Source organism: Dipodomys merriami, unplaced genomic scaffold (genome assembly GCF_024711535.1).
Source record: "Dipodomys merriami isolate MVZ:Mamm:240054 unplaced genomic scaffold, mDipMer1.0.p SCAF_10, whole genome shotgun sequence".
NCBI classification, from domain to species: domain Eukaryota; kingdom Metazoa; phylum Chordata; class Mammalia; order Rodentia; family Heteromyidae; genus Dipodomys; species Dipodomys merriami.
In genome coordinates, this window is record NW_027202271.1 from 50,912,158 (window position 1) to 50,934,925 (window position 22,768).

Genomic DNA, 22,768 nt, shown 5'->3' on the forward strand with positions numbered 1-22,768 from the left:
ATCCTTTTACTTTGCCCTATGGCCCTTTTCAGAAGGAAACGTCAGTCTACTAGCATGCATGAAACTCCTCTGTGGAGCGTGGTACAGGCACACCCATAGTGAGGTGCTTGTTTTCTCATATAATCCTACTACTTCAGTAAAACTGATACTTGCACCAAGAAAACAAAAGGTGTATTCTGTGATCCAAGAGGTAAACAGCAACTTACTTCCAGAAGTTTAATCTTCCACCATTATAGGCATCATCTATAATCTTGCTGATGCCACCTTGAGTCACGGTAGCCTGTATAATCACAGATGCAAATCCAGCTACCATGATCCCCACTTGAAAAACATCTGTCCAGACAACTGCTTTGAGACCACCCTTGGAGGAGAAAGTGTATTATGATTAATGCTTTCATCAGACATGATTGCATATGCTTATACATTATGTGGGGCAAAAAAATGATGGAACCATGGATGTTGGCCAAGTACACTCAAGGGAGATGGTCAGGTTGGGAGAACCTTTATAGGATATTTAGGTCATGCCCTCAAGCATAAGCATAAGTGAAGTTGGCAATTTCTAACAGCAGAGAAAACAGGCTGGAGAAAAAAGATACAATTGCATAGCCTGTTCAGTGTAGACACACACACACGCACACACACACACACATACACACACACACACACACACACACACACACAGAGCAGAGTGGTATGGGGAGAATTATTACAAAGAAAAGTCTTGAGTCAAATGATAAAAGTCAGTTTTTATCCTATTAACATGGCTGCTATTCAGTTATTCTGTACCCAGATAGATCAGATGTTGAAACATTAAAAATATTTTCTTGTACTAATTCTGCTATAAACTTTTAAAACATAGTCTTTCACCCTCTATGACTTGGGCTTAATCAATCTACCCCCTGAAGACTTTATCTTCTATAAGATCTAGCAACTAAATAATTAATATTTAGAATATCAAAGATCCTATAAGATTTGTATTACTGAAAAGGACCAGAGCTATGTCATATTGTTACATATTTTTGCCATCCCTCCCTATAAAACTATTGGAAGATATCACAGGCTTCTACACCAAGGAGTTGTGTCCTATAGATATAACAATTTGGCAACAGCAGGAGTGAATAGGGAGATAATAAGGACCAACACAGCGGTTCAGATAAGGGAAAAAATTCATCTGTTCTACCAAAGATCAAGTTTTACCCCAGACCAAATATCCTTACAGAAATGTTATACCCAGTTTGCAGCACACAACCATTGAGATGTCAATTTTAGCAGGCAAAGAAGGGTGAAAGGGGGAACAATGTTCTCCACGTACCAGCGTGCAGTAGAATGTGCATACCACACCCGTTGCTACCACTGCGCCCCACAGATCAAATCCCGTGACTGTGGGAGAAAAGAGAACACATGCAATAACTTGGAAATAGGCAGTACAAAAATATTTTGCAGGAAGTGGCGCTGTAGCTCAAGTGGTAGATTGCTCACCTTGAGCTGTAGAGCTGAGGGACAGCACTCAGGCCCAGAGTTCAAGCCCCACAACTGACAAAGGAACAAAATAGCCAAGAACTCCTGTCGGGGTTGTGGGGGGGGCAATACTCAAGGAAATTAATACCTCGTAATACCTGACTTCAAACTATACTACAGAGCCCTAGGAAGAAAAACAACATGGCACTGGCACACACACAAAAACAACAACAAATAGACCAGTGGAATGGAAGACTCAGAAATAAGCCCACACAGTTACATCAAGATGACGTTTCATAAAAAGTAAATGCCGGGGTTTGGGAGGTGGCTCAGTGGTAGAGTGCTTGCCTTGCATGCATGAGGCCTTGGGTTCAATTCCTCAGCACCACATAAGCAGAAAAAGCTGGAAGTGGCTCTGTGGCTCAAGTGGTAGAGCGCTAGCCTTGAGCTGAAGAGCTGAGGGACAGTGCTCAGGACCAGAGTTCAGGCCCCATGACAGACAAAAAAAAAAAAAAAAAAACAAAGAAAACAATGGTTTGAAATTTAACCACAGTCAGAATGGCTACTTTCAAGAAAACAAACAACAAATGCTAATGAAAATGCTGGGGGAAAAGAATCCTGACACACTGTTGGTGAGAATATAAATTAGACCAGCTATGATGGAAATCAATACAAGATTTCTCAAAAATCTAACAGATTACCATAGGATCTGGGGATACTATTCTTGGGCGTATAGCCAAAGGACTATAAGGTAGAATAAAACAGACACACCTATACACCTATGCTTATTGTTTATTATAGCACTATGCACAATAGCCAGCCTATGGAATCAGCCTAAATGCCCTTCATCTGATGCAATGGATAAAGTAAACATGGTATATACACACAATGGTATGTCATTTACCCACAAAGAACAATGAAACTAATGTCATTTACAGGAAAGTGGATGGAAGTGGACATCAGGTTGTTAAGAAAAAGAAGCTTTCAGCCAGGCACCGGTGGCTCATGCCTGTAATCCTAGCTACTGAGGAGGCTGAGATCTGAGGATCACGGTTCAAAGCCAGCCTGGACACCAAAGTCAGTGAGACTCTTATCTCCAATAAACCACTGGAAAACCAGAAGTGGTGCTGTGGCTCAAGCAGGAGAATGCTGGCCTTGAGCTGAAGAGCGTAAGGACAGGGCCCAGGCCCTGAGTTCAAGCCCCATGACTGACAAAAAAAAAAGAAAGAAAGAAAAGAAAAAGAAAAAGAAGCTTTCAGAAGGACGAAGATCACGTATTTTCTCTCATATGCAGAATTTACACCCAAATTATATGTATATATGCACATATAATATTTTAATTACAAGGCTGTTTAGGGGGAGATGGGGGAAGGGAAAAAGCAAGAGAATGATGAAAGTGAATGATACTGAACTATATTGTCTTTATGAATGAAAATGGCATAAGAAAACACACTGAAAGCTGTTGAAAATGGGAAGAAGAGGGGATAGGGGAAGAGTGGTAGATGGGTGAGCCCAATCAAAGTACAACAGAAGCATTGTGAAAAGCCTTGTGCAACCCCATTGAGCAATTAATAAACTACACAAGCATAGAATACTTCATTATATATAAACTGCATTTCAAAAACCCGGCTTTTAACTTTCAAAAGCAAGAAATGGAAAACTAAGAGATAGATCAACTAACTGCAATTAAACTTACTTGGATATTGTATCTAACAAACACTGAAAAGAAAATTTTTAAAAATTGAGCACTGACTTGTTAGGATATTAAGGAGTTTATGTTAATGCTTTGGATATGATGATTATATAATTATCTTTATTAAAAAAAGGACTGCCTAGTGGGCAACATCCTGGGTTTGGCCCCCAGTACCAAAAAAGGAAAGACAAAAAAGGTAATAGTTAAAAAATAGAAAAAAAAGAACAGAATCCTTGATTTTCTCACAGATTAAAGACAGTGCTCTGCCCAGAACTATACTTTTAAATCCTAACATCTTTAATTACACTTAAAGTCAATAGGTAACTTATAAAGTCCATAGCTTTTTTTTTTTTTTTTTTGCCAATCATGGGGCCTGAACTCTGGGCCTGGGCGCTGTCCCTCAGCTCTTCAGCTCAAGGCTAGCGCTCTACCACTGGAGCCACAGCACCATTTCCAGCTTTTGCTGCTTATGTGGTGCTGAGGAATCGAACCCAGGGCCTCATGCATGCAAGGCAAGCACTCTACCACTGAGCCACCTTCCCAGCCCCCATAGCTTCTTTCTTAACATCTGAAATGACCTGTTCTTGATGTTGGTAATGTTTCTGTGGGACATGCCTGGAACTCAGAGGTGAAGAGCACTTCATATAATGGACTACCTTTTTGTAATGATATTGTCATACTGTGCAGACTGGGTGGAGAGAACTACCAGACATGTCAACAAAAGCCACAAAATGGAATGTGGATTTAGTAGGGTTTCTCCATGTTATATTAATTCTAGAAATTGCACCACATTCTTAACCATCACAGAGTACACTTGTCCATTCCATAAGGAAGTTCTAGAGATTAAAAATCACTTCCACTGATAAGAATTCAAAGGACATGGTGTTTCCCCCAACGTCTTTTGAAGCTATGACTAACATGAACCTTTCCTCAATAAATGATTACATTTCCACAGTACTTTTTTCTGCCCAGAGCTAAAGATTATAAATAATCTCTTGATCAGCACATTCCTTATTTATAAGGACTCTACAGCTGAGTGTCCTTCTGTCACCAGGAGCAACCCGATGTCAAATGACATGGATAGTTTCTCTAATATGGTGCATAGCTGGTCATGAGTTATGCTTTTCTATTAACCTACAGACATTTTGGAACTATCCATCCAGAAACTCAAAGAAGCTAGAATGGATATTAAACACATCTTACTTCCTTTATAAAGGTGATGGGGAGAAGGTGGGGGGGAGGGGGGAGAAGGACAGAAGCATCTGTCCATCTCTCCATCTTCTCCAAGAGAGAATAAGCCTTACTGAAAATGAACCCCAAACCACGAGTAATTTATGTGACCACTCTAAAATGTACCTTGATTCAAAGCCAGGGCAGGGGCATAAATAACAATTCCAGTATACAAAATCTAGGAAAGAGAGGAAATAAGAAAGCCAAATGAGTTATATGAACAATAAGATCCATGAATTTAGATGACTATAAAATAAAATTTATTTTTCTATAAAGTCAACCATAAAGTAGAACTTCAGTTTCAATGTAGTTATCCAAATTTACTTATAACTTGAAATATGTTATTTGAATAAAGTTTATTTTTCTTTCTGGATGCTCATACCTTTCAAAATTCTTCTGTCACCAACTTTTTGTAAAGCTATGGATTTTTAATGGGATTATAATTCTGAATCATCATTGATGTTAAAACCAATTTCTCTACACTTAAAACAATTGAAAATGAAGCTGGACACCGGTGGCTCATACCTGTCATCCTAGCTACTCAGGAAGCTGAGATCTGAGCATCATGGTTTGAAGCTAGCCTGGGCAAGAAAGTTGGTGAGACTCTTATCTCCAATCAAACACCAAAAAGCTAGAAGTAGAGGTGTGGCTCAAGTGGTAGAATGCTAGCTTTGAACAGAAACACCAAGTAAGAATGCAAGGGCCTGAGTTCAAATGCTAGTTCCAGCACAAAAATAACAATAACAAATATGATACGCAATGTACTATTTGAGTACTTAATTTTTCTGATGAGTAGATACAAAGGAGGAGCGTTGCTTACTTTGAGCAACTTTTCACATCCTGTTTTGGCACATATGAAGGAATTAGAATGTGACAAAGTGTTGTCCTAACAATTGTCCCCCTTTTTAGTTCTGCTGGCAGTCTTAACATAGATCCTCAGAAAGTGTGAAAAGTTGGCAATTGCAAATTACCAACCTCAGTTCTGTGGGAAAATTTCCACCAGACCCCACAAAACACCTTCGTTGATTGCACATATTAAGGACTGATAGAACTTAAGCTAATAGCTGGGCGTTGGTGGTTTATGCCTGTAATCCTAGCTATTCAGAAGGCTGAGATCTGAGGGGTTGAGGTTCAAAGCCAGCCTGGGCAGGAAAAGCCATGGGATTCTTATCTTCAATTAGCCACCAAAAAGCTGAAAATGGAGCTGTGGCTCAAATGGTAGAGTACTGGCCTTGAACAAAAAAGCTCAGGTACAGGGTCTCTGGGTTCCAGTCCCAGGACCAGCTACATAATATGCAAAGAAAACCATGGTAAATAATTTACAAGGGAATTCTGTTTGAGCAAATGCTTGGGTCACTTGGAGAAGTAGAATTGTTGATGAAATTGAAAGCCACATCCTTAACCTCCATCAACATGCCCAGCCCTGCAGTGCTCAGATGTAGGAAGAAGATGGATCGCATGTGATGTGACAATGATTTAAAAAAATAAAAAAACAGCATTCAGATAGAGAGTAGGAAGCAAATCCTTGCTTTTCATTGTCAATCTGTAAGTCTATATGTGCCTATTATTGAATTACCTGATTGCATATTTTTCTCTTAAAAATTCTTCCAGGCTTGGGCTGGGAAGGTGGCTCAGTGGTAGAGTGCTTGCCTTGCATGCATGAAGCCCTGGGTTCGATTCCTCAGTACCACATAATCAGAAAAAGCTGGAAGGAGTGCTGTGGCTCAAGTGGTAGAGTGCTAGCCGTGAGCAAAAGAAGTTCAGGGACAGTGCCCAGGCCCTCAGTTCAAGCCCCAGGACTAGCAAAAAACAAAAAACAAAAACCAAAAAACGTCCAGAGGTCATAATTCTGTATTTTTACACTGTCAACTGACTAACTGGGCCTGACGGTTCACTCTTTTTAAAGGGAAAGGGGCAATACTGCAATTTTAAAACCAGGGCTTTGTGCTTGCTGGTTCCAGTCCTTTATATTTTAGTTATTTTTCAGGTAGGGTCTCACACTTTTCACTGGGATTGGTTTTATACCCAAATTCTACCACATCTGCCTCCCGAATGGCTGAGATTACAGACGGGTACCACCACACACCTCACTAATTTTTCCCCAAATCAGTTCTATGATCCTCCCATCTGTGCTTCCCAAATAGTTGAGATTACAGGCATTAGGCACCACACTCAACCCTACAGTCCAACTTTTTAAAGAACATAGATGGATTTGCTTTTTAAAATATGCTTCCAAGCAAGTATATTTGTTTCTTCCTGTCAGTATTTTTATATCTATTACTCATCGTGTTGCAAAAATACCGTGAAACCATACAACTTGTTTTCTAATGTTAGAATTCCCACTGTCAGTCATTGGATATAATGATGCCATTACTGTCACCATCGTCTAGGTAGGGAAATGGGAACATATTTTCCTAAGGCAGTATATCTGTTGCTTAACCAATACAATATTAAATTTTACTTTTCTCTTGAGCTGGTATTGGGGCTTGAATTTAGGGCCTTTATTACCCTCAGCTTTCTTGTTCATGGCTGGTCCTCTACCACTTAAGCCATGCCCTCAGAATGACACTTCTTACTGGTTAGTTGGAAATGAAGTCTCAAGGACATTTTACCCAAGCTGACTTTAAACCAAGATCGGCCAAGTCTCAGCTTCTTGAATAGGTAGGATTACAGACACAAGCCACCAATGCCTGACTACTACAATCTTGAAATTCACTTAAACTGCTCTGGTTTTCCAGGAAGCAAAGCATTTGCTGTAACATTGTATCACAATCTTAAAGTATAAAGGTGTGGTGTCCAGTGTTTTTCATTTCTTCATTTTCAGCATTCTTTTTGTTTTCTCTTTTTTTAACACAGGGGCTTGCCAAGTTGATCTTGAACTCATGATTCTCCTGTCTCTGCCTGCTGAGTGCTGTGATTGCAGACATCTATCCATCACCACACCCTGCTCAGCATCTCTTCTTTATCTTCCATATGCTCCCAAGTAAGAGTCATACAGATACCAGGGATTAAAAATATTCCAGATGGCAAAAGATGAAATAAGGAATGGAAAGCTACTTACTGTTTGAACAATGAAGAGGACTGTTCCACAGAGACGAATACATCTATTAAATCGAAGTTCTAAATACTGTGGCCAAAAAAAGGAAAAACCAGTTATGTGAATTCTCTGGACAATTACTTTTTTTATTAACAGTTTAAGCAGTATAGAGTTTTGGTGCCCTGTTTTCACTTTCCTATTATTTATGTATAACAAATTGCCTTTTAGTATAATTCAGGAGATTTTAACACAGAAGTAGATTTGTGTAACCCCGATCCTAGGGTACAAAACAGCACCATCACCTTAGAAGCTCCTGTCCGCTGGTCCTTTGTATCTACTTCCTCATCACTAAACCCTATCTAAAATCAACCTGAAAGACTAGGAAATGGAATAGTATTATGGTTTGTTTGTTTTGATTTCCAGAGTAAGCAATCTGTTGCTTTCTCCTTTCTCTCAATATATGTCCATTTTGTGTGATTCGCTTGGGGGAATTAACCTTTTCCTATTGCAACAATTGTGATGAAATTGTCAAAGTGCCTTGTCTCTCCTGAATAAAAGGAGATTATATGACTCTAAGGCAACCAATTAGCTTCTTTTCCCAATGGAAGGCCAGATATGAAGTGAAGTGATTGGAGCAGAAGCTGCTATATTCTTTCCAAGATCTGCTCACACATCTTCTCACCCAGTTCATACCCTTCTATTATATACACATATTTTTGTTCACACACATCACCCAGGTCAGTTTGTGGTTGTTGTTTTGTTCAGTTTTATTTTGTTTTGAAAGAAGTTTCTCTATGCAGCCCAGGCTGGCCTCAAACTTGTGACCCTTTTGTTATGAGATTAGTTTCTGTTCCAAGCCGTGACTCTGACCATTCCTCCACTCCCCCTGAAAGCTGCTATGCTTTATAGTATAATATGCTTATTTCCTGTAGTTAGAGTCCAGATTTCAAAGGTAAAGTTTTTTAACTTGAACATTATGAGCACACATGTTGTGGAAAGTGGTCAAGGACTGACAATAGTCTTGTCATGTAGCAGAAGAAAAAGAGAAAAATGGGCAATAAATAATCATCAGAGGGAAAGACATCTGATATGTTTTCCCTACAATCTCAGCTAAGACTGGGTGCCTTGTTCCCTCAATAACTCTGAAGCAGGGACAGATAAGCCCAGGTAAGCACGGAGGATGCTGAAGGTCAGAGAAGACAGCAAGGTTACAACCTAGTTGTTAGCAGAGCCAGGACACAAATTTAGAACCTTTGATTCCAGAATCTGTGCACAGAACCACATCAATAGGTATACAATCTGGCGGTGTGTCTAGGACTCAGTGCATAGGTGGCACTGGCATGTGATAAGGCCTTCAAAAATATCTTATGGGACTGGGAAGGTGGCTCAGTGGTAGAGTGTACTTGCCTTGCATGCATGAGGCCCTGGGTTCGATTCCTCAGTACCACATAAGCAGAAAAAAGCCAGAAGTGGCACTGTGGCTCAAGTGATAGAGCACTAGTCTTGAGCTGAAGAGCTGAGGGACAGCACCCAGGCCCAGAGTTCAGGCCCCATGACCAACAACAACAACAAAAAATCTTATGGGTAACAGATGCACAATACAGTGTAGGGCCCTAGGAGTTGAGTTCCAGCCCCTGACCCAGTCCCATTCCTGACTCAGGAGCTTGAGGCTACTGCTCTCTATATCTCAGATATAGAGAGTAGTAGTAATGTAGAATTACTACATCAAGTAGTAATTCTTTCCTACATATAGGATTTTGGAGACCATCCAATGGTATAAATGGATGATGTTGTAAATTCAAAATGAAGCTATTAACAAGTTAGTGAGATCCATGTCTATGAATTAACATGTCAAAAATCATTCGAGGACATTTTGGAAGATGTTTTAGAGACAGCAAGTCTTTCCAAAGTCTATAAACAGACAATGTGATGGAGAATCATTTTAGCAAACCTCTATTACACATGAATGACCACAGATAAACAGAAGCCTTCTCTTTTTCTAGGCAATTCTAGGTATCTGAATGTCTGGAAACTGAAAAAAGGAGTGAACTATAAGTAAATATGAACTAAATTATTTAGTTGAAGTAAATGATCGAGAACACTTTCATAGATAGGTATGTATCTATATATATTGTGTATATGTGCATATGTGAGTCATTTTTCTCCAATATTGGCTAATCTAAGAAAATCAGTATGCCTAAATTTACCCAAGACCAAAATGAGATAGATCAAGAAATCTATTGATACTGCACTAAGCTGCAGAGGAAATGCCTACAGGCGTAACCAGAAGTTCAAGTCTCTGTGCAGTGGCATAGAGAATAGCTCCAGAATTGAGAGACAAACCTACAGAGTAACAACAGATGTCCAAGTCAACTGAGATCTCCATAGTCCTCAGGACACTAAATAAGTGAGGGTCACTAAGACTTCTGTGGATTAAAAAGGATTTAAAATTTACTTTAAATAAATCTGCTCAACACACAGATTCAGTTGGAACTAAATGAACTCTAAAAAATGCAACAAATTAAATTGTTATATACACACACACACACACACACACACACACACATTATATATCTCAAGTTCACATCTACTTTTTTTAAAAATTTTTTTATTGTGAAAATACTGTACAGGGGGGTTACAATTACATGGGTAAGATAATGAGTACATTTCTTATCAAGCATTGTAGCCTCCTCCTTTGTTTCCCCTTCCTCACATCTACTTTTTTTTAAATGTGCTACTTCTTTTTTTTTTTTTAAGTACTCTACTACTGAGCTACATCCACAGCACATAGCCTATCGTCAGAAGACAGTAATAAATAGATATTGAAAAAGATTGTGAACAGGTGATTTTCTAGCTATAGAAATGCAAATAGGGTGATTCTACATTTGAGCCAAAATGCCAGGGAGCCTTTGCTCATGGTTGGATTTCACATTCTGTATAGCATTCCACCTCTTCACATGAAACCATAAATACAGCATCCCATAAGAAAGACTTTGCCATCACCAATTGATAGCAGTAACCCGTGCTGTCCCTAACTGGCTAGCAACCCTGTTTAATAGCTATAATATGCCCCTAAATTCATATATCTTGAACCACTTCCCTGGTCTTCTATGCACTGGTATCTGCCCTACTCAGGGCCGTACCAGACCAGACCCACTAGAACCTTTAGAAGCTACTACTATGTTTCCACATTGCTGTATATTGCTCTTGCTAGCTTAACTTACTCTTGAGTCCCTGCAAAATCAGGCCCTTAGAGTGTCTCCCTTGAAAGTCTGTTTTGTGAGTATGAAGTCAGACAATGTATGTTAGCATATAGCCTGTGGCCGGTATGTATTAAATATTGAGAAGGTGTGAACTGTCATGTTTTAGCTGAAGTTTCTGCTAAGGTAGCTCCCATCACTGAATGTCTATGATAAATCAGTTTCACCTTAAGTTAATGTTGAAACTCCAGAGAGACACAGGTCAGTGATTATGAGATCAGCATTCATCTGGAAAGACTGAGCTCTTCTTGCCAGATTATTCAAACCCTTTCCAAGTGTCAAAGTTGGTTAATTCAGAGCTCACAGACTTGAACACCTGAAGATTCTATCAGATAACACACATGCATGACATAAACCAGGTGTTCATATACTACAATGCTGGAATATTCTACACATCCACTAAGAAATACATGTTCACATCTCCCTCAAAGCAAGAAGTCCCTTCTGTGTTGTCCATTCTCCTGTGTGTATTTCTGATAAAATTATAAATGAAGGTAAATATTTCTCTTTCACAAGAAAGTAACTGCAAAGCTGGGCACTGGTGGCTCACATCTGTGGTCTTAACTTCTCAGGAGGTTGAGATCTGGAGGATAACAATTTGAGGCTAGTCCAGGCAGAAAAGTCCACAAAACTCACTAGTCCAGGCAGAAAAGTCCACAAAACTAAATAACCAGCAAAAATCTGGGATCCAGTGGCAGCACACCAGCCTGACGAAGCAAGCCATCCAACAGAAAGCACAAGGCTCTGAGTTCAAACCCTGGCACAGGCAATAAATTCATTCATTAATAACAATAAAGTAATTGCAAACACCACCTTGGTACAGAAAGTACTAGAGATTCAATAGCTACATGCAGGAGTTTGGTGGCCACAGCGTTCTCAAAAGAAGTCAGAATTTGGAATTTAAGGTGGCTTTGCCTCATCATTAAATGTTTAATTAATAATTTTTAATAAATACACTTCTGTAAGGGTTTTTTTTTTTTAAGAAAAGCTGGACTGAATACTGAACACGATGTTGAGAAAGCCAGTTTGTTACCTCCTGTCAAAACAGAAAGTCCTGCCTGTTCATTTCTGGGCTAGTGGCTGAGCTCCTCCAGAAGCCAGAGAGAGCCCAGGGCAATGCTGGTGCCTCGGGGGTGCCTTGTCCTGTCTGGTATCACAAGTGACCAGGCAGAGTTTGCTACCAACATTTGGTGTGCCATTCCCCAGCACCAGCAGAGCCCCCATCCCAGACACACACACACACACACACACACACACACACACACACACACACACTCAATGCTAGTGCTCTACGACTTAAGCTGTGGCTCCACTTAGAAACTTTGGGTTGCTAATTGGAGATAAAGAGTCTTGCAGTCTTTGCTGCTTGGGCTGGCTTCGAACCTCATCCTCTGATCGTAGCCTCCTGAGTAGTTAGGATGTCAGGCCTGTGCCTGTTGAGGAATTCTTACTGCTAATTCTCCCAGTGACCCCCAACATCATAAGCACCGCACTAATTGTGGCCAATGTTTATTCACCATGCACTCCATGCCAGACTCTATTCTAGAAGCTACACCTAACTAACATCATCTCGTTTAATCCATTCAACAACTGGATGAATCGATGATGTTATTTTACTCCTAGGGTACAAAAGGTTAATTCAATAAGTGGTCCAAGGTCACACAGCTGGTGTAAGTGGTAGAATCTGATCTCCACTGCAAGTTCTGAACCAAAAGCTACTTAACCATTTGAGTACCTTCCTTTGGCAGGAATAGATGGTGTGATTCTCCCTCCCCTCCCCCCACCGTTGTTCTGGAAAAGTGAATGGCCCCCAAAGACTCCTTTTCAAGGAGTAGCTGAGAATCAAAGACAGTAAAAGGTAGAAAGGACTGTTGGCCCTGGCCTATGCCATCGAGGGCCATATCCCTCTTCCAGGACAGACATTCCCCAAGGAGAAGCGAAGGGAGATGAACCTGGCACAGGGACAGAGCGCCATGTGGTAATGATAGCAATCTATCTCCCCAATCCTTCCCCGTTTACCTCGTAGGTGCTGGTGATTCCCAGTTTATAGAACACGGGGAGGAAGACCTCGGCACTGATGAGCACCACAAGAAAGTAGGTGATGGCAAACACACTGAAGACGGCTCCAAAACGGTAGACCTCAGAGGGGGTGCCCAGCACGGTGACCGCCGACATGAAGCTGGCGGTGAGGGACATCGCCACGGGCACGGCCGTCATGCTGCGACCCCCCATCAAGAAATCCTTGGAGGTCTGCTGGCCGCCCCCCGCGAAGGCGTAGTAGATGCCGATGGCGGCCGAGATGAGCAGCATGCCCGCGAACACCACGTAGTCCCACACCACGAAGCCGCCGATGTCCCGCCGCGCATCCATGGCTGCTGCGCGGTGGCCCGGGCGCCCTGAGCGCAAACTTGGGGAGTCCACCCGGCGATGAGCAGCCGGGACCCCGCGGTGCGCAGCCGAGACCCCGCGGTGCGCAGCCCGGACCCCGCGGTGCGCAGCCGGGACCCCGCGGTGCGCAGCCCGGACCCCGCGATGCGCAGCCCAGAACGCGCCGTGCAGCTGCGGTGCGGGCGCCGCTCGGCTCTACTTCCTTTGCTTTGCTTTAAAAAAAAAAAACAAAACCACCTGGGCGCAGGGGTGTGGTGCCCTGCGGAGATCACAGGCGACTTCCAGGCGTCGCCTAGGTGTCCGCCCCGAGCCTGAGCGCGCCGAGGTAAGGATCTCAATCTCTCCCCGGCTGCCCCCGGAACCCCATGCGCCCCAGTGCCATCCGTGGCACCCACTCAAAGCCTGGGACTTCAGGGAGTCTGCGCTCGCCCCTCCCTGAGGGTTCACCAGGTGTGGGGGCTGGGGTCACCAGGGATCACCGCGGGGACGCAGCCCGGGACCCACCCGCGGGCGGGTGACAGAGGGAGCCAGCAGCCGCGCCCCCAGAGAAGCCCCAGGGAGCAGATTTTATCAACTGGCATTTCAGGGACTGCGTGGTTTAAATAAGCAGGTGACCCGCGGGGGAGTGCGGGTCAAAGGACAATTGTCACGCCTTGAAATTTCAGCTTTCCAGTTCAACAGTTCAGGTCCTGACAGGAAGATGTGGCGCGGAGATTTTCAGGTCGTCCTTATTAGATAAGTTAATGGGTGATGGGAACGGCAGTCCGTCCTCAAAACCGGTGGGAAGGAGAGAGAGAAGTTTGTGTCGTTGCTCGTCTGGTTTTCCCCCCAAGCTAACTTTTTCTAATCTGCAGTACAGTCTGTCTGATCCCTTCCAGCCCGGGGTGGAAATGGTATTTGCTGTTGTGTGAAGACCTCTGAGACGGGATGTGATGCGGGTACACTGGACACCTTTGCCAAGAACTAGTGTAGCTCTTTTTCTTTTTTAAATGTATTGATCATCTTTACGTCGTTGTACAAAGGGGTTGCCATTCGGTTTAGGAATATAACCCATCTTGCTCGGTGATCCCTTTCAATATTCTCACCCATCCCTCCTAACCCCACCCCCGTCCCTCACTTTTCTTAATTTTGTAGGATATACATTCAATTCTTGACTGCATTCCCCCCCCCCTTCTGCTCTTCATTTGTCTTGGTGTAATTTTTATTGTTAGCTTTGATTTTTGTTTTTTTGGGGGGGAGGGGGTCCGGTCGTGGGGCCTGAACTCTGGGCCTGGGCGCTGTCCCTCAGCTCTTCAGCTCAAGGCTAGCGCTCTACCACTTGAGCCACAGCGCCACTTCTGGCTTTTTCCTTTTTTCTTATGTGGTGCTGAGGAATCGAACCCAGGGCCTCATGCATGCAAGGCAAGCGCTCTACCACTGAGCCACCTTCCCAGCCTTATTGTTAGCTTTGAATAGGAATCAGTTCTCCATTTCTTCAAAATGAAGACAGTGATGAAATCACTTGCTCTAGGAAATGATGGAAATGCTTCTCTATTGAGGTCCAATTTAAGAACTCGTTCTTTTGATGACAATATTGTACTCCGCAAGGGCCACCAGTAAATTAGTACTAAAGGCAGGCACAAATGTGGGCCCTTCAGACATTTGAAACAGGAAGTGGTGCTGTAGCTCAAGTGATAGAGGGCTAGCCTTCAGCTGAAGAGCTCAAGGACAGCACCCAGGCCCAGAGTGCAAGACCCACAACCAACAAAAACAAAAAAAGTACTAATCGTTATTGCTAGGTGCTAGTGGCTCAGGCCTGTAATCCTAGCTACTCAGGAGGCTGAGATCTGAGGATGGCAGTTTGAAGCCAGCCTGGGCAGGAAAGTCTGTGAGATTCTTATCTCCAATTAACTACCCAAAAAAGCAGAAATGGAGCTGTGACTCAAGTGGTAGAGTGCTAACCTTCAGCAAAAAAAAAAAAAGCTCTGGAACAGCACCCAGGCCCTCAGTTCAAGCCCTAAGACTAGCACCAATAAAACAAAGAAGTCTATTAATCTTCAGTCAATCTATCTAGTCTTCTTTGCTATTCACTTAAATCTTTTTTTAAACGTTTGTCTGTTTATCATGCTATATTTTAATTCAGTGCCACTGACTTCAATCTGCACTGGTATGTTGTGCTTTACTGATCTCAATGTGGATTTGTCTGCTTCTGCATTTTAATATCACTAACAGTTTCTCAGAATCTCATGCTAAAGTCTTTCCAGCTTTCTAATTCTATAGCTTGTTGTTGTTTTGGTGTCTATAGTGGGGCTTGAACCCAGGGCTTAGGCACAGACCCTGAGCTTCTTTGGCTCAGGCTAGCACTCTACCACTTGAGCCACTTCCAGCCTTTTCTGATTAGTTCATTGGAGATAAGCATCTCATGGACTTTCCTGCCCAGGCTGGCCCAGCCTGGCTTCAAACAGCAATCCTCAGATCTCAGCCTCCTGAGTACCATGCCGTATTCTTAAATTTCTTTTTTAAAGAATCCTAGAAAAGTTATTCTATGCTTCTCCTGAATCTTTGAAACCATGTTCCCAATCCTTCATCCCTTAGAATTTTACCATGGGACATATACTGATAATTTTTCTAGTATTCATCTTAAGTGCAAAAGCAATTTCCAAGCTTAGTGTTACCTTCCATTGTATTGTTTTCTTCTTTTAGATTCCTGATTTTAGTTAGCTCAATATTATGATCATGAGATTTGCACAGATCAAAACCTTCCTGGACTGAGTAGTATTTTTCCGTTTCCCTTGCCTGGGCCTCACAGTCTCGTGGTTAAATACTATCATTAAAGCTACAGGTTACAGTACCCACTGCATCTGGGGATCTTTCATCTTCAACAATCTATAGGATATTATTCATGAGGATGTCCCTTCTTCAAATTCACTTCACATCCTTTCACCAGAGGTTTCTTGTGTAGAAATGTGGAAGCTCTTCTGAATAGTCTCTTTGTTTTGAAAATCAAGTAGTTAGAAGGCATGGGACTGACAAATGGTAGTGACTGAAATGGAAAAGGAATAAATTTTCTCATTGCTTCATAGTTTATGTAAGGACAGAATCTGATCCAAGATCTCTTGAATTTTTTCCAGGAAACAGTCATTCCACAATCATCTGGGAACAATCTCCCTCATTTTTCTCTTCCCCATATGAATTTTTTCCCACTTATTAGTGGGAATCTTACCTGTCATTTAAAATAGATTCAATAGGGTTTTTCATGAAATATGTTACTGATCCTAATTCTAGCTGCTCCACAATCAAGTATTTATTGTCTTCTTCTTTGAATCCCTTTAGTACGTTTTTCTCATTCACTAGCCTGCAAAGTAAGAGAGTATTACAGATATTTTTGTCAAGATTCTTCAATGAGGAGTAAGTATCTCATGAGGTCAAAGTAGGACTTAAAAGCTGCCCTCCATATCTGTTTCATTTTTCCCTCTGCCCTCCAGAGAGATTTTGTCTGCATTGCCAGTGGTACATGACCAGAAATGTGCACACCAATGCTTATAAATCCTTAATGGACAGAATTCACAGGCCAATTGGAACCTTTGAATTCTAAGTTCCTGGAGAGGAAATCCTATTGGTAAGCTTATATCACAGGTCCTTAGGCCTCTCAACAAATCAGCAATGGCCAGAGCAGGGCTGTCGTTGTGTCTGCCCAGCAATGAGAAGTTGGGGAAAGCAGGACTGGGTATCCATGTAGGAGATGGATGAGCTGGAGAAGCTCTGAATAACTCTTTCATTAATCACCTGTGTCTTGTATCATCTCTTGTGAGAAATCACAAGCTTTTTGGGAACAGCTTGCTCATCCTTGTAATCCCCAGATACTGGCACTGTGTGTTACATAAAGAAAATGCTAAACTTGTATTGGCACTGTTTTACAATCCCTGTTGGAACTGAGAAATTCCCAAGGATTTCTAAATACAAAATTGGGAAATCCAAGAGTAATCTTAATGGACCTTGAATGTAGGCTTGCTCATATGCTTTCCTCTCAAAAGAAAAAGCCTCTTTTGAGAGAAAAATTAAAGGAAAATATGCTTATAACATAATTCCCTACTATCTTATGCTGAACCTTGAAATCACAATCACATTTTCTAGAGTATTCTGAGAAGACTTATATCATATATTGTATTATTAATTTATATCTACATATGTGTATATATCGATACATGTGTGCGCATGTGTGTGTGTGGGGGGGGACAGAGGGAGAGAGAGAGTCCCACAGACATGGGCTTGGTATAAAATATGCATCAGGCTTATTAACTATATTGATTCATCTTTAACTTAAAGTCGATTCTGTTGGTTTTATCCACAAAATACAAAGTATAATATTGCTACAACTGTATGCTACATTGTAATTGACTGAAGCTTCTTATTTTTCCTCAGTTGAATTCTGCAACTGTCTCCTAATTTATCTCCCTGCCCTATAGTCTAGTTACCGCATATGGCTCTGAATGTAGCACTGCTTGCTCAAAATCTTCCACTTGCTTCCAAAATACTTGGGTCTTAAACCTGGCAGGCAAATCCCTCTCAAATCTAGAGTCTGGGTATCAGCTTCTTTACCCATGGACTTCTTTCCACTCTTTTTTAAAAATTATTTTTACTGTAAACGTGATGTACAGAGGGGTTACAGTTATGTAGGTCAGGTAATGAATACATTTCCTTTTGAACAGTGTCACCTCTTCCCTCATTTTTCTTCCAGGTTTTTCCCTCCTGCTCCCCCTCCCCCAACAAGTTATATAGTTAATTTTCCACACAGTATCTAGTGAATATCACTGCTGAATTAGTTCACTCTTTGTCCCATTATTTCTGTGCTTCCTTTTACCCTCCTCCAAACAGATACATTTACATATAAGTCAAAAAGTACACAAATCAAAACAGCAACAGAAGGGGCAAAACAAAACAAAAGAAACACAGAAAGTAAAATAAAAAAACTCATTTCCATTTCTTGGAGTTCATTTCAATAAACATCATTTTTCATGATCATATGCACATAGCTATTGAGCCTTTGTGATCCTCTCCTAAGAGTAGCCTCCTGTGGTTTCACCATGTGAATGTTTGAGCACATCTAGTGTCTCTTGTCACAGGGTCTTGATAATGACCATTTTCTTCCCAGAATCCTCTTTTCCAGATACTCCTATGGCTTACCCCTTCATATCATTCCCAGGTTTCCTAAAGTGTCTATTCAAACTTGTCAGATGCTCCCTTCCCCCATTATTCTGCTTCATGTATGGCCTTTCTCATTCTAGCCCCACCCTCCTCCATTCGCTGTTCTCTTTTATCTGATTTCTTCCACGACTTTACACCACCTGCATATCCCCTCCTAGATAGCAAGGTGTTGTTGACAGTGAGTGGTGATACAAGTAGATCAAATCATTTTATTTAGTACCTCACTTTTGGCTTATAAGGCATTCATTCTTCCCATTAAAGTGGATGGATTTGTTTTCTTGAGCCCAAGAAACCAACCCCACTGAGCACATGGAACATGATCTACAGTGTATCGCTTGGCTCTCATACATGAATCATGTATGATCTTCAGTGTCTCACTAGGTACTCAGGAAACAGCCAGACGTGGTGACTTACACCTATATCCTAGCTACTCAGGAGGCTGAGATCTGAGGTTCAAGATTCAAAGCCAGCTTGGGCAAGAAAATCGGTGAGACTCTTATCTCCAAGTAACTACCGTAAAAACTGGAAATGGAGTTGTGGTTCAAGTGGCAGAACACTAGCCTTGAGCAAAAAACTCAGGGATAATGCTTGAATTCAAGTCCCAAGACTGTGTGCTGGCGCACATGCATGCAAGCACACGTGCGCGCGCATGCGCGCGCACACACACACACACACACACACCATAGGGAAGTAATCATCTTCTGTATGGTTTTCATCAATTTTTTTCATTATTCATCTCCTTTTCATTAAACATTTAATTACAAACATTGATAACTAAATCCTAGGGTCACTACCTACAGAATAACTGTGTCTATTTTCAATGTAATTGGTTCTGTTTTAGCATAAATGGGTAATTATGCTAAAATACTCATTTCAATATAAAGGAAAAAAAACACCTGTTGGAGTTTATGTTAGGTATTTTTTCAACCTATGATGATACACACTCCAGGAGCCTTAATGGATCTATGACTACTGTATATTACTTATTCATTTATGTATTTCATGTGTATTCCACTAGAGTGCTAGCTCTGTGAGAAGAGTGACATTGTTCTATTTCATTTCGGAGGGCTGAGGATGTAGCCTGGTGGTAGAGCATTTGACTAGCTTGTGCAAGAGCGTGGGTTGAATCCCTATTTCCACCAACAGGCAGTGGCAGAAGATGGAGAGGAAAAAAATAACAGTACTTGACACATATAGACATCCAATAAACAGGAACAAAATTGAGAATTTACTAGAGATGTTTCTCTTGGTAGAGTGCTTGCCAAGAATGCACAAGGTCCTGCACTCATAATCCCCAGTAGCAACCAAAAGTCAAATTACGTTGTCAGTGAGAAAATATTTTGTTGTGTTTTAGAAAAACAGAAGCATGTATAGTTGATGACAATGATTATATTAAATGTACAAAAACATGGATGGGGAAATCTAAAAATAATAATAGCTATTAGGAAATTGTGATTATATGGGTGATTTCTGCTAAAATATTCAGGTTTTTAAAAAATGTTACATTGTTTTATTTAAGTAAAATATAGAGTGTGTTGAAGTCTAAACCTGGATTCCAGTATTCATTGCTGAGGGATCGCAGGTAAATCTGAATCTTTATGCTTCTGTGGTAAATAGAAGGTCATAGGAGTTTCCAGATCTAAAATTCTGCCAACTTGGATCCCTCTCACTCCTTCCCTCTGAAAGTTTCTATTCTTCACTGTGGGCCCAAAGTTAGAAACATTCTTAGAATGACAATAAGCCAATTGCAAATAGGTGGGACTGCTTTCATTACTAATGGTCTTTATGATGAGTATATTCTTTAAAGCAATAGATTGTCTTGTTATTTGAGTCTGGCTAGTGGGAGGAAAAAATACCACTGTGGCATTAAGCACTTGCTCTTCTGGTTTGGGTGCGGTGATGGGCAGGCCGTAGGCTGGCACTAACTTCTCTTTGCCCTCCTAATGTATGACAGGGGAAACTAGCTTCTGTTGCTCATTTTGTGGAAGACTCTACAGGGTTGGAAGGCCAGTCTCATAAAACTTGTATGTGACAGGCTAAGTAGTTCATTTTCAGTAGAACCATTTCATGTTCATATGTGTCATCACTCTGTGCTTTATAAGATGAATGACAAAGGAAGGGAAATACTTTTTAAAATTCCTACCAATCAGCAAATGATTGTGTGTGTGTGCGTGCGTGTGTGTGTGTGTGTGTGCGTGTGTGTGTGTGTGTGTGTGTGTGTGTTGTGGCATTAGCTTCTTAGTTTCAAAATCTCTAATCCTAAGAAACAATTCATTTAGTTCATCTCCACATCAACTGTAACACACCCAACCAGCTTTTGTGATAGAGTAAAGGTAGCACACATTTGCACCAATCTATCATCCTTTTCTCAAAAGTCTTTCAAAGGAATGCACAAGTGTTGAGCTGTCTAGGATGATAGATGAAGTGGGTCAACATACTTGCATAAAATCAAAAAATAACCCAGCTTTTGAGCACAAGATGAGTTTCTTAGGACAATGTTGGGTGCCTGTGATTAGAAGAATCATTTTTAGGATTAAATAAGCTAACACATGACGAGTGTTGAAGCAACTCTTATAGCAAGTGACTGTTTTGTTTTATTATATTTTTATTATCTTTAAGTAGTTGTATAAAGGAGTTATCATTCAACAAATCAGCTTATAAAGTACCAGTTTCAAGTACTAGTTTCTGGTATTCATTTCTTGGCCTGTGAGGTAAGTTTTTCTAAGTAATTACACTGTTTAAATTCTCCCTGAAAATACTATACTTAAGTTAATACATTTGTGTACACCTGTGCACAGTCTTCTATGCATTTATCTGTATATTTATAAATTAGTTGTAACTTTCATATAGGAGAGAAACATGTACCTTTTCTCTCTCTGGGCCTGACTTACATCATGTTTTTTTTTTTGCAAATAATATAATATCATTCTTCCTAATGGATGAGTCAAATTCCATTTTGTATATACACCACATTTTCTGGCTCCATTCATCCATCTGGGCTGTTTTCATACCTTGGCTATGGTAAATAATGCAGCAATGAATATGGTTATGCAGGTGGCTTTAGTATCCTGATTTGTAATCTTTGGAACAAAACTTTCCTTGCTATGTAAATTATTACTATTATAGCCAAATACATTTGTGGTTCTCTTCTCTTCTAAAAGGAGAGAGTTGTTCAGGAGAGAGATTCCCATCCACTCCAATCATTATAGAAAAATTATAAATTTTATTATAAATTATTATAGATAATATATAATATATTAAATTTTATTATAAATATTAGTATAAATATATCCTTAGTTTAACCAAAGGGATATTACCTGATATCATGTATAGAGGAATATATTTGTAAATGACATTATCAATACACATGTAATGAATACCTGTTATATATAAGATCTGAACTAGGAACTGAGAGAAAAAGAAACGTATCACAAACACTATTCTTGACTCAAAGAACTTGCTATTTTGTTGTGGAAACTACTGAGAAAGCTAAACCATCAACAATAAAAACTATAATAGCAAGAAATCATTCACAAAAAGAATTGGTATTTTGTTTTGGTTTTGTTAGTATGATAGTCAGCCCTAACATTTTTGTTCTTTTATAAAAACAAATCTGAAAAACATGTAAATAGAATATTTGTTCATCTAACAGTCTAAGTAACCTAGTGGTGAATCTTTTTGTTAAGATGCTTATCTCAATGTAGTTTCCTGTTCTTTCATTGTGTTGTAATTTAATTTTTGTAGTTCAGGTTTAAGATGTACTTCTCCAGTTCCTAAAACTCAAAATGATGAAAGAAGCTCAGTTCCAAGATATTTGTTTAAACATTATTTGGGGGCATTTTAGGTGGAAGTTTCCTTGCCCTCCCTAATGTGGGTGGGCTGTCCAATCTCTTGAAGACCTGAACAGAATAAGAGACTGAAGAAGGGAATATTCTTTCTGAGTATCTTAGGGCTGAGACCTCAAACTTTTTCTTTGTACTCAAACTAAAACTTACACTGTGAACTTTTCTGAGTTTCCAGCTTGCTGGCTGGAGACAAGCCTACATAGTCATATGATCTCCTTCCTTAGAGTAAGTTACTATATAATCATTTTAATTATTATGACTAATATATGCAATTAATATATGGGATATATATTATAATGGCCCTGTTTCTCTGGAGAAGTCAGACTAATAAATATAAATAACATAAGACCACAAAACAGTTTGGAACTAAAGGGCAATGAAGTCATTCTTAATTCAAAGCCTAGTATCATAAGATCTCCATTTATTCATGAGTACAAAATGAGTGTCATTAAAAAAAAAGTGACTTCACTGATGATTGGCATCTCTTCCTTTCTGCCCAGATCTAGGAAATCTGGTAAGAAAGCCAGATTACTCTCTCCTTTGTTGCTGCTAGTAAGTTGCATGGGAAGTTTAAATCAGGTATGGGAACCCTCACACTAAACCTATCCCATAAACATAAAAAAAAGTCTTTAAAAAATGTAAATGGATCTCTGTTCCTTGATATCTCCCACCA

At 40.5% G+C, this 22,768-nt stretch overlaps 1 protein-coding gene across 1 annotated transcript in view; it reads right to left on the reverse strand.

The window, feature by feature from the left end:
- The window catches only part of Slc5a8 (solute carrier family 5 member 8), a 37,805-nt gene extending 24,172 nt beyond the window's left edge, over positions 1–13,633 (reverse strand). The window contains exons 1-5 of the mRNA XM_069991152.1: positions 12,698–13,633; positions 7,443–7,508; positions 4,508–4,559; positions 1,313–1,380; positions 207–361 (exon numbers count right to left, since the gene is read on the reverse strand). Coding sequence (XP_069847253.1) covers positions 207–361; positions 1,313–1,380; positions 4,508–4,559; positions 7,443–7,508; positions 12,698–13,048 — 692 coding nt within the window. The 5' untranslated portion in view covers positions 13,049–13,633. The remainder of the gene's footprint in view (positions 1–206; positions 362–1,312; positions 1,381–4,507; positions 4,560–7,442; positions 7,509–12,697) is intronic.
- Between the last annotated feature and the right edge of the window lie 9,135 nt (positions 13,634–22,768).